Raw genomic sequence first — 17,913 nt, 5'->3', positions numbered from 1 at the left:
TGTGTACGAAAACACGTCTATTAAAAGCAACATCCAGAGAAATAGTCTGTGCTATTTTCCTCTCAAATGCTCACAGCACCAAGAAACAGTGCTGCTTCAGAAAAGTAAACATTTGCTTGAACATATCAGCCTAGTGACCACAGATTTCAATTTTAGAAAGTTACCCAAGTATATACAATACAACACTGTTTCTGTTACAACTGATGGAGCTGACAAACCCTGCCTTTGTCCTCACAGCCCTGTTCAACTTCTTCACAGCAGCAGAATAAGAGCTCTGGACACACTGATTTTCCTCTGCTTGTCTCTGAGATGGCAGGGAGCTATCTGTGAAGAATTACAATCAGAACAGGCTCTAAGTCAGCCTTTGTCCAAAACATTCCTCTTTGCCGTCATTACTTCATTCAAAACACCCAGCTACCAGAGTGACCAGGCAACAATGGGGCAACAAATGCAAGGTGAAAATTGCTTTAAATTCAGTGTAAATCTCCCATCTTTTTACAAAGGGAAATATGGAGAAATTTTCAAATGGGGTGATCTTACCTGCATCGATAGAGCCAGTGGAGTTCTTTTCTTGGCTTCTCTATTACTAGGGAAGCTTACTTTACTGCACAGCTGTAAGCTGTAGTACTATGAAATCCACTGTAGCTCAAGTTTTTGAGTAGCTTACAATTAATTATATATTAGAAAACTACCTGAGCTCAGAATACACCTGAGAGAGCCCAGAGCTGCCCGTGACCACACGCAGCCTGTCCTCATAGGACTCTCCCTCAAAGGTGCATGGGGATTTGGAACACAGGTCTGGAAGGAGCACCAGGGAAGTCCCTCTAGAACCAAATCAGTTCCAGAAAGATTATGACAGCAGATGTAGAATGAAACTGTACCTAAGGTGCCCTGCTGTTTGCAGGCCCATCAGAAACTCCAGAAAAAAAGCTCTGAAACAAAAGCCTGCCAGTATAGAAGTCCACCTTCACCATTCTAAATATAAAAGCCTTTGACAAGTTCAGATTCACTTGCATGTGACTTTCAGTTTCTCCCCACTGTCAAACTAATTGTTCACACAGACAAATCTCAAACACTAGTCCACTGTTACTACAGCAAACTGCTATAGTGGCAAAGTGAAAGCATCCAGACTATAAACACACAAATGAAGAGTTGATGAGGAAGACTTGTCTGCTTGGACCTTAACTAAGCTTGGGAAAGGTACACACACAGCACCCCTTGTAGCTGTCAGGTCAGATCTCTGAGCCCAGCGCACTGCATACAGTTCAGTTCCTCCATCTCTCCAGCCTGAAATGCTCCCCAACTGCTCGCAGCAGATCAGCCATCTTCAGTTCCATCATCTATCCCTGCACATGAGAGTAGTACCAAAGCTTCAATCCTGACCTCTTCTCCTGACAAGATTAAAATATACAGGGGACATTTCAGGTATACCTGTCCTATTGGATAACTAGCAGTCTCTACTCCACAATCCACGGAAAGCTTGCTGGTAGATACTCTCAGTAGATTAAGTCTTATTAGCAGCTCTGATCCCACATCAATACGTTACTTCAAGAGATTACACTGGAGTAATTGAGAAGAATCTCTCTACCCAGTTTAACAGAAGACTCCTTTTTACATGTTGATTAACAGCTTATTTTCCATCAACACTGTAGTCTATTAGACATGCATGCTCAAGGCCAGTCAGTTCAGGTATCAAATCCCCTCCTACAATGACTGAAACTGCTATTTATGGTTTTAAGAAATGGAATCACCCTACAGAAATTCTAGGTAAATAATTACCAAGCTATTTAATATTAATTAAGCTGTTGCTATCAAGAGGTAAAAATAGCATTTAAAAAACTTAAAATGCAGCAGGAAATAATTCTTTAAATATTTCATTAGCCTGTTATCCACTCACTTCTGTCCTCCAGGTGCTGGGCTAGTCAGCTCACTGTAGGGGATAAGCATTTAGCTGCTTCAGGCAGCAGCCACTTACTTGATACTTGCATGTGTAACTCATGATAACTAGCCCAGGACTAGTAACACACAGGTGACCCTGCTCCTCAGGAAACTAATGAGGCTGCAGGATGGGTTTTAAAATGCATTCCTAATGAACCTACTAACTACTGTGCTGCTTCTCAACAGAGCACATAGGCAACTACTTCCGTCATTAGGCCTGGGGTTTCAATGTCAACTTCTGCTGTTTGAGACACCCAGTTTATTCAAGTCCCAGCTTTCTACAACAGCTTGAATTCAAGAGACTGTTTTACTTCATTTGCATTGCCAGTGGGGTATAGAGATGCTAGCAGACCAGGATCTGCATGAGCCATCTGCCAAGGCCTGTTTGTGCACCATGCAGACACCATTCGATTGCCAGGCTAATGGTCACAACAGATGGAGAATACCTTCATGCAGGAGGCAGACTTACCACTATTCAACCTCAAGTGGACATTGCATAGCACAAGCCCATTGATAAAATGTTCCCCATTGAGGCCAGACACCTATATTTTACAGAGCTACGTCTGGAGGTACAAGAAGCAACATACTCCACAGCTCCAACTACTTCTCTAGTTTTAGGGAAACCATCTTGTTCAGTGTTTTCCTACTTCAGCACATGTAATTCATATTTAATTCTCCTGCTCCACAGATTGGGAAGACTGCCAAAAAGCAGCCAGGGGAAGGCTGCAGGAGCTGAATCAACATCTGCCACTAGTCTCTCTAGCCAACAACAGTCATTTTTGCTAACCGTGATCACACTGCATGAGGGAGATATCCAAATCCTTACAGAAGCTGACATCAGCTTCTCTTCCTTCCTAGGCTGCGAACTCTGAAGGACTCATAGATGGAAGATTTTGCAAAGCAACTGTGACCTACTTACCTGGAACATGGTATCCTACATCTTTTACCAAGCCAGCTACAGCTTCCAGTGCACTATAGTTTCCTAGGGAATGTCAGAAGCTACCCATCTCAGTTAAGCACCTTTCTTCAGGGTGTGAGGAGTAGCTATCCTGCCATGAGACCATGACCCTTTACTTCTTAATTGAGGCAGAAAGCAGTTCCATGAAACAGTCACCACAGAGATGCACTATCACCCAATTCCCAACATCAACAATAATTAAAAACAGAATTTGGCTGTTAAAGATATGGAAGACAATTTCATTAAACAGGTGAATTCTTTCAGTACTCAAGATTTTATTAAAAAAAGCAATCTTGTACACAAGGCCATCATCCAATGTATGACAACAGCTTTTTAAGGCTTTTATACTTTTAATGTCAAGTAACATCAGTTCTCAGGTGGTAAATGCAGTCCTTGCAGACAAAAATCATCCAATTATGTAAAACATGCTGCAAATTCCAGACTCCATTGTGATTAAATGTATCACATAAAGGAAAAAAAACACCCTCCCATCTGTGAGTTGGCAAGATACCAAGAGAAAAGACTCAAGAGTTGTTGCAGTGATATGGATGCTGTAGCATGGACAAGGGATCACAGCCAGCAGCATGGAAAGAAACACTTTTGCTAAAAAAGGCAGGTTCCACTCAGTGCTTCGAACAGCAAATCCTGAGGACTTCTGAGAGATCTCACTCAGCCTGTCAAAAAACACACCCAACATTGTGTCAGTTCTTATCAAACAGCAAAAACACAGCTTTCAAATCTCACAAAATTCTTTATGATATTAAGGATTGTTCTGCAGACAGAAGAACTGCTGTACTGCCAAGACACTCCAGATTGGATACTCTTGAAAGTAAATTTTTTGGAATTTCATAGTATTTGATAAAAGTCTGGGGGGCTAACTGAGCAGAGGGTGCCAGAGCATTATATTCGATCAGCTCTGCCATCTGACAGATCACTCACACTCCTTCAGAATTCTAACGTGCTATGCAGAAAGGTCACATCTGTGCTCTCCAGATACAGGCTATGGAGGAGACTTCAGTCTCCCTTAGCAGTATGACAGCTGAACACAACGTACACAAACAGCAAGATCAGGCTGCAACTGAATGAAGCCAGCAGTGTTTACTCAAAGAAGCAAAATTCTGTTAAGCACATTTCTTAAAGCATTAGTGAAACCCTAAACAAATAGCTAAGTTTTGAGAAGATATCACAGATGATCCCTTACAGAAACAAAGGAAGAAAAACCACCAAAAGCAATCCTTCTCTGCAAAACAGAAATTTGCTGCAAGCTGACATTTATCCACTTATAGGGCATGGAGAATATCTCATTCACAAGTAAAATAAATCCACAAAGGTCCCCTTTGCTTTATATGAAACACTTCATTTTAACACTGCCGAAAAGAGGCAAAAAAGGAAAAAAAAAGCTATGTTTATGCTCTTTTAAGTTAAACTTCTCAAATCTCTCTGCCATTTCTGATACTGGAGATCTTCTGAAAGCAAAAATCCTTTCACTTTTAGTCTTTTAATACTTTTATGCATGTCAGATAATGTAATGCAATCAGTGTTACTAAGATACATGCAGACAGCACCCTCCAGTGCTGTTTGCCCTCCAAGCACGCAGCACATAACACAAATCTCTCACCCATAGGCATGAAGCCTCAATACAAAACCAAATGACAAACTGAAGAGTCTTGCATCTGTGGAATCAGACAAATCTGGCTTAAATACAAGTTTGTATCAGCACTGTCGATCTGACGGGGAAAAAAGTTTGAAGTCATCATATACCACAGAATGACAGATGCTCCTCAGCTTCATGTTGAGGCAATTCATTACATTTAAGAAGCCTTCAGGTCCATAAATAACCAATAGGGCACTACATACTGCACAAAAAAAATAGAAGTAATCAAGAGTACTTCCAACAGGTGTAAATTCTCAGGAAAACTAGTAAAAAATGTTTTCTGTTCATCTGTTATCACTACATGCTGTAGGAGGACAAAGGTATTGCCTAGAGGGCTCATACAAGTCTACCAATTAATCAAGTCTCCAGGGAAACAACTTACCTTTGCTCCTCTATCAAAGAGGAAATACACAGCAGAAAAAGCCAAGGGCAACTGGAGTTATCACACAGCCGATCCACTGCTGGCTACAGCCACCTCATCCGGTCTCCAGCAGGCCCAACATCCCTCTGCCTTCACAGAGGCCTAGGAATGAAATCCAAGTACCAGTTAGCACTGAGCCCTGTAAAGTTGTGGGACACCATAGCTCTTCCCACATAGCTGGTGCATCAGACAAGATCTGGCTAGAGTGATGATTAATCAACACTGTCGCTCTGACGGGGAAAAAAGTTCAGTCATCAGCTACACCAGCAGGTCCAAGGAGTTACAGAGCAATGCAGTGCTCTCACTTCCTAAGACAGGTCCATGGAGAACAGTGAACTAATGCAGAGGCAGAAAAGCCATGCACACATACAGCCCCCACTGAACACTCATAGGATCTAACCTCCCTCAACACTTCCTCAAGCCAGCTAGCAAGAAAACCTTAAACTCAACAGACTCTATTCCTAAGGGATCCATGTCAGGATGGTTCCCATACCATATTACAGCAGCTGCTCTGAGCAGATTACCCCTATTTCTCCAAGGAGAATGACTTCACTAAGTACTATGAACAGAGTTTATCATTGAGAAAAAAAAAAGGGACACAGCTATAAATCCACTAGTCTGCTCCAGCTAAACCCACTGGTACAAAGTTACCAACCCCTTGCTATGCTGGTTACTGTTCACACTTGCCATTTTGAACATGATAGAACATGAGTGACACGAGGCACAAAGGCTCCTGATGCAGTGCCTCTGCAGAAGTAAACCCTGTGTGCTTTCAGCTCTGTGCATTAGGTAATGTATTGCAAATCATACAGAGGAAGTCTCCAAAGATACCAATTTGACAAAGCATTTCAGAAACAGACCCTCTGCACAAAGACACTTTGTTTTTCTCAATTTGAAACAATGATTAACAATGGAAACCCTACAAATTGCTATTCTTACCTGCCAAAGGTTAGGGCATTGTGGTGCAAGCCAGGACAACTGCCTTCATCACACAGCTGATCACTGCTGGCTACAGCCATCCCATCAGGTCTCCAGCAGGCACAGTGCCCTTCTGCCTCCATAGGGATCTGGGAGTAAAACCAAAGGATCATTTAGCATCAAGCCACACAAGACTGAGGGACACAACAGTTCTTCCCTGCTGGTGCATCAGACAAGATCTGGCTAGAGTGATGATTAATCAACACTGTCGCTATGACGGGGAAAAAAGTTCAGTCATCAGCTACACCAGCAGGTCCAAGGAGTGACACAGCCACATTCCCACCTCCCTAGGCACGTCCACAGGGTCTGCATCAATTCACACAAACACTTCCCCAGAAAGTTAACTGATTTGTCTACTCAACAGGCTCATGGCACAGGGGAAACGATGCAGAGCACCAAGGAAAAACGATGAAATAGACTTCTGCAGTTCAGCGTGAGACAGCTAAGGCAAACCTAACAGGAGTCAGACAGAGATAACAGCTCACACACTTCCGCAGCTACAACCTCTACGGCCAAGAGGCATTTCTGCCCACGAGGGCAGGGCAGGGACACAGGCGACAGCCAGGCACGACGCCCCATGCCACGAGCACTACCGCATACCCACCAGCAAGCGGCAGAGCGGGGCAGTGCCGAGCCAGCCGGCCCCACGTGCGGGAAGCACGGCTCCGCCCACGGCGCTCCGGCCCCACAGCTCCGAGCGGCGGCGCCCACGTGTCGCCACGGCCTAGCCGTGCCCCGAGCACGAGTCACGCTGTCGCGACAAACGCTAAGCCACTTATCTGCCTGTTTCTTGCCATCCCAGACCTGACACTGCGTGTAACCGCCGCCAACAAGAAAAAAAAAAATATATATATATATATAATGAGGGATGCAAGTAACAGGAAGGACTTGGGAATCTCACCCAGCACGGCGGGGCGGGCCGGGCAGCTGCAGCCGTCCATCGGGCACACACGGGGTGCTTCGGAGGCCTGGGAAGGAGACAAAGGGACAGTGAGCACCGCGCACACGAGGGTGCGGGGCACCGCAGCCCTTCCCCGCCGGTGCATCAGACAGGACCTGGCTAGAGTGATAAGTAATCAACACTGTCGCTCTGATGGGGAAAAAAGTTCAGTCATCAGCTACACCAGCGCGGCCCGGGACGGGCAGAGCTCCCGTTACAGAGCTCAAGGGACGGGGCAGAACAAGGGGCGGCCGTGCCAGCCACTCCCGCACAGGGGCAGAAAGAAGGCGGCAGAGCACGCATCCAGCCGAGATCTAGCCTTGCTCTAAAGGAACAGCGTAAAACCCAAACTCACCCAGACCCAAGGAGCAGAGCACTTACACTTACCTCTCCGCGGCGCAGCAAGAGGTCGTCAGGCCGCGCGCGCCGCGCTTTATGGGCCGCCCGCCCCGCCCCGCCCCGCCCCCACCCCCAGCCCGCGCTGGATGCCGGGAGAGGAGGCGGTGTAAGGCGCGCGGGGCGGCCCGGCCGCCATTTGGCGGTGCTGCTGAGGTAGTTCCCGCCTCGGGGAACTGAGGGGCCACCGTGAGGGGAAGCTGGCTCTCTGCTTTGCTTCTGTACATGTCATATGTTACAGGAAAGGCCCAGAACCCCCCCACCCCCTCATCAGGCGGGTGCTGCCCCGTGCTTCTGGCGTCGATACGTCCTACAATATATATATATATCTTCTCGTTCGTTTCTTCTTGGAAAGAAAAAAAAATCAGGTTCAGGGATGTTCGGTAACTTGCCCAAAGCGAACGGCTTGTCTTGAGCTTCGGTGGCCGTCGGTAGGCGCGCTGCTTCCCATGAAACGTATTACTGCTGAGCAACACAAAAAGCAAAGTTTGTGTCGCTAACAGCCGTGCTCTGCAACCCAGCCACTGTTGCAGGTGGTGATCCTGCAGCTGTAAGTCACCTGCATCTGGTGGGGACGTGCCCCGTGGCAGCCTTGAGTTCACTGCGAAGGTATTTTTGGTGAGCACTGTGGGAGTACAGCTATCTGTGGTCACACTCCTCGCCAATGGTCACTGCACAGCAGGGATGCTACCAGGTCAGATCAGACAGACGTCCTGCAGACATGACCGCCTCTTGCAGCACCTCCTGGGGAAGGCGGGGACTTCTGGTGCTGGGATGAAGAGGTTGAATGAAATGGAGCCAGAGGGATAGGGCAAGGTAGAATATATGCTTGTTTTAGATCTGAAGGGTAGTTTCCTGAGCTAAATATGGGAACTGAGCAACCCCAAATTCTGCATTAACCAGCTCTGGATGAGGCTGTTGCCTTAAAACCATGGGATTACTCCATGCCTTGGATTTTTCTCTTTGTAAAATACACACTAGTTATGACAGGGCACTGGGCACATTAGTTCAGTCAGTCTGCACTGTACAAAGTGGCACTCCTGTGCAACTTCTCACATTATTGTTTAAGCAAACTAGTGTTTACTTTGGTATCAGACTTTTACTAATTTAAAAGGGATTCTAGGGCATAGGGAACCAGATCAAACTGATTGCAAGGTAATCCTGTGGGGTAAGTAGAAGGGGTGGCTTAAGGATGGTTCTTGAAAGATGGTGAAAACTAACAAAAAAGACCCATGGTAAATTGGTCAGCTAGTTTGCAAACATGGCCAAGGCTCTTCCTATGTGCCTGCAGCAGCCATAAGATGTTTTAAACACTGAAACAAATCAGTCTGCCTTGCTTTATTCAACTTGTCTAGTAGTATCTACTGACAACCATACTGTGATTGTACTTAGGCTTTGTACTATGTTTGGCATGATATATATAATTCAACTGTCATTAAAATATTCTTTCCAAATGAAATGTGTTTGTAAGCAACTAATTCCAGAAAGCAGCTTATCAAATGGGACTCATGGAATAAATTTCAATCCCATTAATCCAAGTTCCAGAACACCTAGAGATGAAAAGGCAGTCCAGAGAAGGACATTTTAAGAAGATTACAGGGAAAAGTAATCTTGTTACAGTGCAAACCCATGTCACATACACAACTCAAGAACTGTAAACGTGACTTGTGTTCCCTAGCTTCCTTTCTAGGAAGGAAAAGTAGGAAGGTCTGGGATGTTAAGCAGCTGCAGTCAAACTTATTATCAAATGTATTTGATTGCACTTGTTTTTATTCTTGGCAGAAATATGTTGAAAATCTGTCTAGTTTATGAATTCTTTAACATACAGTGTTAAAGAATCCAGTCCTTTTGATTATTTCAGCACGATGTGTAAGTCATACCTGAGCAGTTGCAGTATCAGACCTTACCAGGGATGGTCAAAACCAAAGTGATGGTTAAAGGGCAGTCAGTCACATGTTTTCTGTTTATGTCTTGTAACAGTACCACAACTTCTGAACAATGCTTCCATATTACAGCAACTTTCACAAGCATATGTCTGTAGCTTCTTTCACATGCCAACACTGAGTACCACCACACAAGCCTTATTTTCTCTAGTGTCCAAAGAGGAAACGTGATGAGAAGAAATGCTGCAGAACTTCTAAAAAAAGCCAAACCTCTTAAATCTTGTGGAGTGATTAAATATTTCACTTGACAGTATCCAACTGCTCCATTCTTATGCTGTTTCTTTTAAAATCTGAACTATGAGGAAATATAAAATTTAATTGGGATGCAACCTCTGACTTCTCAACTGAATAATCAAAACTAAAACCGTGGCACCAAATGCCTCCAATATTTGCAACATTTTTAATAGATTATTACTACTCGATATATAATTTTGTAGTAGACAACAAAAGTCTTTTTGAGCTACTGGGTCAGCGACTTTCTTGTTCAGAACTATGAAAGTCAAAATATAAACGGTCAGAACACTGACAGGGTATTAAAAACACACACACACTGTGACTATCTGCCAAATCATACACACTGGCCTTTTGGAATATGAGAAATTTCAAACACAAAATTCACAGAATGTATTGAGGGCAGTAAAAAAGAAACTGCCACAGCTTGATCATGTAGCCAGAAGTTTCCTAGCCTACATCTAGAACTAGAAACAAAATTATGAATGGCGCAGCTGAATTTCAGCAAGAGACTTTTTTGCGCATAGATGAAGCTGTGTTTTTTTCTTCCTACAGACTGTCCTGGGTTTTTCTCCAAAACTGACCTAAATGAATCACAGCCACACTGTAAGTGAAGCAGGAACCTCAGCCCTGTTGGCAGTAGCAGGTTTAGAGGTCAGTGACTATTGATCACCAGAGACACAAAGCACTCATACAGAGAAATGCCAGCGTTGATTTTCTGTTGACCACAAGCTTTCCCAAAGATGCTGCATTTTTTTAGGGTATAATCATTGCAGCCTTGCAGCACTGGGTTTAATGCTGACTTAATGCATCTATTTCAAGTGCAGACTTAAAATGGATCAAAACATTTTAGTTTTTTGAAGCTAAGAAATAATTTAAAAAGTGGAAACAGCCATTTTGATAGCGACTGCCTCTTTAACAGCTCTGCACTGAGGACATAATTTCTAGTGACACACGACACCAGTAACACTTTGCAAAATTTCTGGCTAAATTCTAAAGAAAATATTTTCTGAGGAAAAAGGTAGCTTTGATGGCTTACAGATTACTCTCTTTTATTATTAGCAAATTAATTTTACATAGGCATTGATAAAAGACACTGCTCTGTCATAACAAGATGGAGCAATGGACCAATATGGTATTAACTTGAAAATAATTTTAGAGAAAGGTGTGAACATCATGCAAAAGTAACTCAGTGTTGTAGGTCCATTTACATGGGACAAACTTTTCAACTGCAATGTTGAACAACTGTGCAGGAACACATTACAATACTTTCCAACTCACACAGTACGAGAGAAAGCACAATACCGCCATTGCTTGGAAGAGACAATTATTTAAGTGTATTTAGCTTTTGTGAATTTGATGTAGCACATTTTCTTCAAGTTTCTATCCCCTTTAGTAATTAAAATAACTCATTGGCTCAGCATTTGAACACATAAGCACTTCAGTATCTACTTAGCAAACTTTAAAAGGGACTAGACAAACATTCTATGCAAATACAGTGGCAGTTTGCAGGAAAGTTATGTTGAATCTCTTCTACAACAAACTCCTGATAGTTTTACTTTTTCCAGTGATACTTTCATGTCCCAATTGTTTTTTCTTGGCAAGAGCTAAATAGTCTTCTCTCCATAAAAACCAATCTGCTGTGTGAAAGCAACAACGAAAGCAACACTTAACAGTCAGACCACAAGATATATCTTTACTGTGATGTACTTTGTAACAATTTTAACATTTCAAGTACAGCAGCTTGACAGGTTGTACCCATGTTAAAATGGGAGTAGGAGATTACGTCTGTAGAGATGCTCAGTTGTACCTAAATGGCTTTTGCATTTAGACTTAGCCATGAAAATCATCAGAGGTTTTGTCCCTTTAGCACAGAGCCGGGTTTGCCTCCTTAAGGAGCATACCTTCTCTAAAGAACAAAAATAACTAAAAACAACAAGGTAATGAAAGAATGGTAGTTTAGGATGACACACTGAAAGCATATTCTGTCCAGGATATGTGTGGCATAACTAAAGACATTCAAAATCACTCTCTTACCAGATTGCTAAAATACAGTGAAACTGGAAACAGGAGAAGAAATACAGTTTAAAGCACTATTATTTTCATTTCTAGTTGAATACAATTTGCTTCATTAGGATGCTGCTAGTGGTACAAAAAATAATTTATTTTGTCTGAGAATAAAATAAACTTTGGATAAGTAATATTCACCACCTGTATGCTCTTATTCAGTTCTAATCTGAGAGATTAAATGAACATCCTAGAGATTTTGCTTTAACAATTTACGTTCCCCAACCTCCTTTCACAGGATGTTCATTTTCTTGCTCAGAAGTTCTTAAGTATTAAATAAGTCTATGAGTCCAATCAGCAGGTAATGGAAAGCAGTACAGCATGTTGTAGCCACAGACACAAAGCTGAGTATTTTCAGATTGGTAACTACCTCTGGACCAGTATTTCTTCATCTGAACTTTGAAACAGAGGAGTCATCTGTATAAAAACATTTCTGTATTTGAAGCCCTTAAGGAAGCTTTTACACTGATTCACACTTGTTCTGTTGGATTTTTTCTGCAGATTTAAAGTGAAAGCACCAAATAATTATGTGGTTGCTTCACAAAAGAAGATCGTGTCAAATGGTACACAAACATCCTATCCCTTCCTGAAGTTAGGCACTTCTGCAGCCACCACCATTTGCCTTTACTTTATTACATCAGAACAAAAATCCTACTTTAAACTTTGACCAACAGGTTTGAACAGAATATTGTTGTGATCCTTAAATAATAGAATGATTACAATAGAATCCCAAGTACATCTAAATTTAACTCCGATGTACATTACTAAAATGAATATTCTCAATTCTCTAGCCAAATAACTGCCTCGCTAGGGGCAGATTCCCTGGCTGAGTCCTTTCAGGCAGGATTTATCCTAAGGAAATACCAGCCGTCCAATAAAAGATCACTGGAGACTAGGTGAACCAGTATAAAAGCTTCAGTACTAGCACTGTCATTGCAACTACAAAACACTGCAAAACAAAATCCTGTTCTAAACACAATTCAAAGTGTGGGAACGTGTTTTAGTATCATGGAACAAACACATATCACAGTGAATCCATGCTGCTGCTCATTCTGTATGCACACTGTGACTACCTACAGGTCAGCCTTCTCCAAAATAAATTTTGCACAGATTCTTCTTTTTTCTAAGATCCATCACTGTTAGTTTCAGGATGGAGGTCATGGATAATTATGCCTCTTCCTTTGGGAAGTGAGGATTTCCTAGTAACATATAAAATATTTTGCTTTAAAAAAAATCCACTGACACGCATTTTGTTATTCCCCTTTATGTGTTGCAGTTTTTCAGCTCAACAGTAACAAAATGACCCTTTGAAGAAAGCAGACAATACTCCCTGAATGAACTTAGACTACCCAACCACCCACCTTAAACACTATGTTTAGAGTCCAAGTTGCTATTAAAATAGGAGGCAGCAGTCATTAAGCTCAGAAACACAGCACTGAAAAAGGCTTTGATAAGTTTTGTAGGCAGCACATCTACAAAGACATTTCTCAGGTTCCCATGCAGGGCACTGAAATGGGATATGTGGCTGCATTTGTCCAATAGTGGCATAGTATCACTCTCGACAAGAACCACTAATAAGTGCAGCACTTTACAAAAGCACTTTAAGGAAAGCGGTGTAAAAGTTGCTGGACGTTACAACTGGCTTGTGGCTTTGACATTTTAGAAAGCAGCAGTAAGTGCTTTCCTTCCCATAGCAGAAAATAACAACTTGATGACTAGAGTCCATGCAAGAGAAGGAGTACAGGCAGATAGGACATTTTCTTCGGTGAAGGAAAATGTACTGCCTACTCTCTCTGGTCTCTGCTAGTATTATTTATAACCTGAACAACTGGAAAACTAGCATAAAAATACTTTCAGAATCTGTTTTTCAAAACTCCAAGCTACTTCTTTGGAGCTTGTGTGCTCTGCACTTCCTTTTCGAAGTAGGATAGATAGGAATTAAAAAGGTCCAAAAAGACTGAAATGGACTGAAATTCAGCAGCTCTGACACATCATATTCCTATAATCCAATGACCTGTCTCCTTGGGAATCACCCTCAACTTTACAGGTTACTAAAGCAGTAGTGGATGTTTTTTAGGATCAAATCTCCACTTTCTACTTTAAAGCAGTGGCTTAAAGGCAGCTCTACTTGCAGAACATCAGCTCTACAATATAAGAGGCTGCAATAATGTCAAATTCAGAAAAGAAACAAGGTCACTATATCAATTGTTAGCATAATAGTTGCAAGACTGATGTATCACACTACATTACTTTGTTTTCCTTATTCCTTTTTAGCGGAGACAATTTTAAAAGGAAGTTCTCTGTACAATTAAGTGAATGCAGAATTTCACAGTTTACTAAATATACAGCAGATTCTGGGACAGTGAGAATAGTAGTGTCATACTGCCAAATATTTTGGGAGAAACATGGGGAAAAGTGCATTCATCCACTAAAAAGTTGGTGCCAATTTTAAGCAGAGTCAAATAAGATAATGGGGTGGAAATCTGCTGGAGGGAAAACAATACTAGACAATTAAGATCTGTCATTTTACAATAGGCCGTATACATTCTTGTTGGTTTTATAATGGGATCTTAAATGAAAGGTAGGACTGCAAGAGCCCAAGGTATTGTAGACTGATGATCACATTCTGAAGCTCCATCTCATTCAGTTGCAGTCAGAAAGTGAAAGTAGAAAGATTACTATTATTTCAAAGATTATTATTTGAAGAAACCATCCAAAATGATGTGCCTTTGCAGGCAGCACTTTGCTAGTACTCAGAAATGTATAGGTTATACCAATACCAGCCTGCTAGATCACTGCAGTCAGGGTACTTATCTTTTCCCTCAGGGTTTTTTTTTTTTTTATAATTCTCTTCTTTGTGGAATATTCTATAGTATCAGCAGAACTAGGGTAATATGAAGCCTTTCAATTACGTATAGTAAGCAGTCGTTCTTATCAGCACTTCCTGCACTGAGCACAGAGGAGTCGATAGAAAAAAAAAGTGACGGTAGTGCTCTAGAAAAAAACCCTCACTTATGTTACCTAGAATCCACATATGGCCATGAAGTCTTCCATCGTGTGGCTCTTATAATAAGGTCTTTCACAAAGTAACCTTCTCTTATATAGCACCTCTGACATGGCTGATGCATTTACCAGCACTGAAGTAGAGATATCTGTGGCAAAGTACCTTAAAATTCACATGAAACAGCATTATCAACAAATGACTGTGGCTGAAAAGCCAAAAGTTCCATTCAAAGAGAAAACTTAAGTAGCAGCAGATGGATGCAGGGAGACCATTTACACTGCTATCGTGGTATCTGTTTCCCAGTATTGTCTGGTAAATAGCTTGTAAGTTGTAAGAATTTGCAATACAAAGCCTCAGCCTAGCAAGTTTTTTTAATTTTTAAATGTACAACATTCAGTTCTACAAACGTTAAAAAAAAACATACAAAGTTTTTTCAGCTTATAATGATCAAAACCAACTTGATTCCATACAATTTGGTATGCAGTTCACGTAGCCCAATTGTTTTTGATAATGCAAATAAAAAAGGCTGAGACATTTAGCTTTGAGTCACAGCATGCGCAGTAACTGCTTTCTGTGACGAGTTACTACACACACTGCACATGGGAAGTGTTGCTACAGATTACCAGTTAAGTACACATGAACATAGTTTACATCCAAATGACACACTGCCATGGGTCAGTCTACAGTGCCAATTTTTGTTGCTAAAGTTTGGTTTCATTGGTTAAAGTGCTACTTACCCAGAGTTACTCGGTGCAAGGCAAGGTTATGACTCAAATTACAAGCAAACAAGGGAACTTGAAAGCAGAGACTTAAACTTGAAAATCATTCCAACCTGTTGTGCCAGGTTTCCTGTCAGAATCATAAAGTTAGTTTAAGCTCCCACAAATACAGCTGCACTAATACACTGTGGCACAAATAACAAAATGTACCTACATTACTTTTGAATTTCCTTCACCTTGCCAATGTTTCACATCCTCCACGTTACTAAATAGGAATTATTCATATGTTGTGGATAATCATTGTACAGTTACAGCTTTACAATACCGCCCATACTATGTCACAAGCATTATGAGTCCTATGAAAAAGCAGCCCCTGTAGTGGCATACAAGAATAAATTAACCAAAAAAAAATTTAGTATTACCATTTATTGGTGACAAACACTACGTTTTACTTACATTCCATGGGGAGAAAAAATTCCAGCGTAAACAATGAACTGAAGCAGTACTTAACTTGCAAGGCTATCGTGCTTTACCTGGACCATATGCAAATACTTTATTGCACACAGTTCAGTGCGCAATAACACAACATCAAAAGCAACACAGTTTATATATAAACATAGGTATTTTTTTTCAGCCCTACATGGAGATGTAATTAAACAGTATAAAGCACTCAAGGAAAATCAATCTGCGGTTTTATACATTGAGATCATATCCTGTAATGTAGTGAGCTGTGTGCCATCTATACACACAATCCTTAAAACACAGATCAGAGATCACTTAAAGTCACGTTGCATTCGAGTTCCCATACCCCTACTCAACAAAACTAGAAATTAACCAAATATGATCAAAGTTTAAAATTCCTGAAGTGTTGTAATTAATTCAACCGTTGGATAATTACACCAGGTTGGCAAAAGTACTAGACTTCTTAAAAATGGTGGCCACACAATTTGTTTCCAGAGAAACTTGCTATTTCAATAAAAACAAAATAACCACATTCATGGATATGATCTTCCCAAGTTAGTTCACAGATAACATGTCAGTCTCAGAAGACAAAGTTTCTAAACTGCGCTATTGTTCTAGATACAATTAAGAAACTTTTAAATGAAAAATTTATAGTGTCATTTCAATCAAAACAACATAATGAAACTAAAAATTTATCACTGTTTGAAGAAAAAGCAACAGTTATGATTTAGACACTACAGTAGGTTGTAAAGACTGTAGCACTCTAAAACAGTTAGGTTACATTAATAGGAAGCATTTGATTTTCTCTGGTGCTTTCACGTTTGGGTCCAGTCAAAAGCCTTTTTAGGCAGTGCTGTCCAGTGTTTGTCCCAAAGTGTTTGAGTTAGCCGGTTTGAGAAGAGGGTCACTTTCCATTTCTTGTTTCACACATCTAGAAGTGAGGAAACATCTGTTACTTATGGGACAAAACATCACTTCCACAAACAAGACACTTCTAAAACTGATACGAAGGATGTGAGGTGCAGATGACAAACCTGCTTACATGCAACTGGCCTCAATTTTTAATCAATCAGCTCTTTGCTGATTCAACTGTTTTTGTAGCTTGTTATCTGAATGACAAAAACAAAAAGTCTCTTTTTTTTTTTCTGGTAAAGTAATTTACAAACCACCCCCCCCTTCCACCTCCCCCACTTCTTCTGTGAGCAAACTGTGAAATCTAAACAGAGATTGCAATTTACATGCAGGAAATTTCTAGAGGCTGCTGTAATACTTAACCCCACTAAAAAACGCCACACTGTTTACAAATACATGAAACTAATTTAAGCAGAGACATCACAGTCAAAATTTCTCTGAATCACAGCCATTACATTTTATCTACGTGCTCCAGCATTAAGCTTAGTAACTTGCATTTGACACATGAAAATTACAAGCTTGATCATAAAACCTACCCTCTCGTCCTTCTCAGGAAGGTAACAGCCTTTGGTATTTTAACTTCTCTGGCAAAGAAAAAAACCCTCATATTTTATTTGTTTATAGTACATCTTAGGGTTACAGGTTTCCATTAGTACAAGGGAAAGTCAATGGGTCACACTCACACAGACATTGGTCCATTTCCTGTTCTTGGCATCTCTGTGGTTTGTTGGTCCAGCTCAGACAGCAACTTCAAAATGTTCAGTGCAGCCTAAAGAAAAGCAACAGCATTCAACAATTCAACTTGAGCCCATTTCGTTTGTTTGGTTAAGTGGGGACTGGGACTCAAAGTAAGCACTCTGATTTTTGTATTATATTTTTTAAGAATCAGAATTACGGCAGAAAACATTAAATGGTGTAGAATTTGATCCTGCTACAATAAACAACAGAAGAGTACTGTGGCTAGAGGATTCCCATAGCATTTGTTTTAGCAACAAGGAAACATTAATTCAGCAGTACTATTAATACCATGGAAAAAGACAAGATTAGTAATGGCTCCAACTGTACAGTACTTAGTAAGGGACATTAAAATACAGGGAACCAAAAACTCTTCCACAGAATAAGAAAAAAATATGCCTAAATATCAAAAATACAATACAAATAGGATACACTGCATAAAAGAAGTCTATTTTGTTAATGTGGCATGGCTAATACAAAAGTCACCTCCTTTAAGTATTGAAAAGATTTTTCTGTTTTGTTTGGATCAGTTTCAGGTGCACCTCTTCAAAACAC

At 41.1% G+C, this 17,913-nt stretch overlaps 1 protein-coding gene, 1 long non-coding RNA gene and 4 other non-coding genes across 16 annotated transcripts in view; all 6 read right to left on the bottom strand.

The window, feature by feature from the left end:
- Window positions 1-4,568: 4,568 nt before the first annotated feature.
- On the bottom strand, window positions 4,569-4,663 carry LOC136060270 (small nucleolar SNORD12/SNORD106). The gene has a single exon (XR_010623343.1). It is a non-coding gene; the product is annotated as a small nucleolar SNORD12/SNORD106 (small nucleolar RNA).
- Window positions 4,664-4,982: 319 nt separating this feature from the next.
- Window positions 4,983-7,084, bottom strand: LOC136060125 (uncharacterized). Its single transcript, XR_010623330.1, has 3 exons — window positions 6,851-7,084; window positions 5,911-6,038; window positions 4,983-5,073 (listed from the first exon to the last, which is right to left on the bottom strand). It is a non-coding gene; the product is annotated as an uncharacterized LOC136060125 (long non-coding RNA).
- On the bottom strand, window positions 5,148-5,239 carry LOC136060267 (small nucleolar SNORD12/SNORD106). Its single transcript, XR_010623340.1, has one exon. It is a non-coding gene; the product is annotated as a small nucleolar SNORD12/SNORD106 (small nucleolar RNA).
- LOC136060269 (small nucleolar SNORD12/SNORD106) lies at window positions 6,109-6,200 on the bottom strand. Its single transcript, XR_010623342.1, has one exon. It is a non-coding gene; the product is annotated as a small nucleolar SNORD12/SNORD106 (small nucleolar RNA).
- On the bottom strand, window positions 6,986-7,077 carry LOC136060268 (small nucleolar SNORD12/SNORD106). Its single transcript, XR_010623341.1, has one exon. It is a non-coding gene; the product is annotated as a small nucleolar SNORD12/SNORD106 (small nucleolar RNA).
- Window positions 7,085-14,410: 7,326 nt separating the features above from the next.
- Window positions 14,411-17,913, bottom strand: part of STAU1 (staufen double-stranded RNA binding protein 1) — a 28,561-nt gene continuing 25,058 nt past the window's right edge. For 4 of the 11 annotated variants that reach the window (XM_065754411.1, XM_065754412.1, XM_065754415.1 and 1 more), the window contains 3 exons: window positions 17,307-17,392; window positions 17,160-17,207; window positions 14,411-16,642 (listed from right to left, as the gene is read on the bottom strand). In XM_065754411.1, the coding sequence (XP_065610483.1) occupies window positions 16,555-16,642; window positions 17,160-17,207; window positions 17,307-17,392 (222 nt within the window). In that variant the 3' untranslated portion in view covers window positions 14,411-16,554. Of the gene's footprint in view, window positions 16,643-17,159; window positions 17,226-17,306; window positions 17,393-17,913 lie in introns of those variants that run through there. The other 7 variants (XM_065754413.1, XM_065754414.1, XM_065754421.1 and 4 more) reach the window with 4 other exon arrangements.

Source organism: Cyrtonyx montezumae, unplaced genomic scaffold (assembly GCF_038088225.1).
Source record: "Cyrtonyx montezumae isolate F1298 unplaced genomic scaffold, pur_monq_1.0 scaffold_9, whole genome shotgun sequence".
Lineage (NCBI taxonomy): Eukaryota > Metazoa > Chordata > Aves > Galliformes > Odontophoridae > Cyrtonyx > Cyrtonyx montezumae.
Note: the sequence above shows the minus strand (reverse complement) of the source record. Positions and strands in the feature narration are given on the sequence as shown.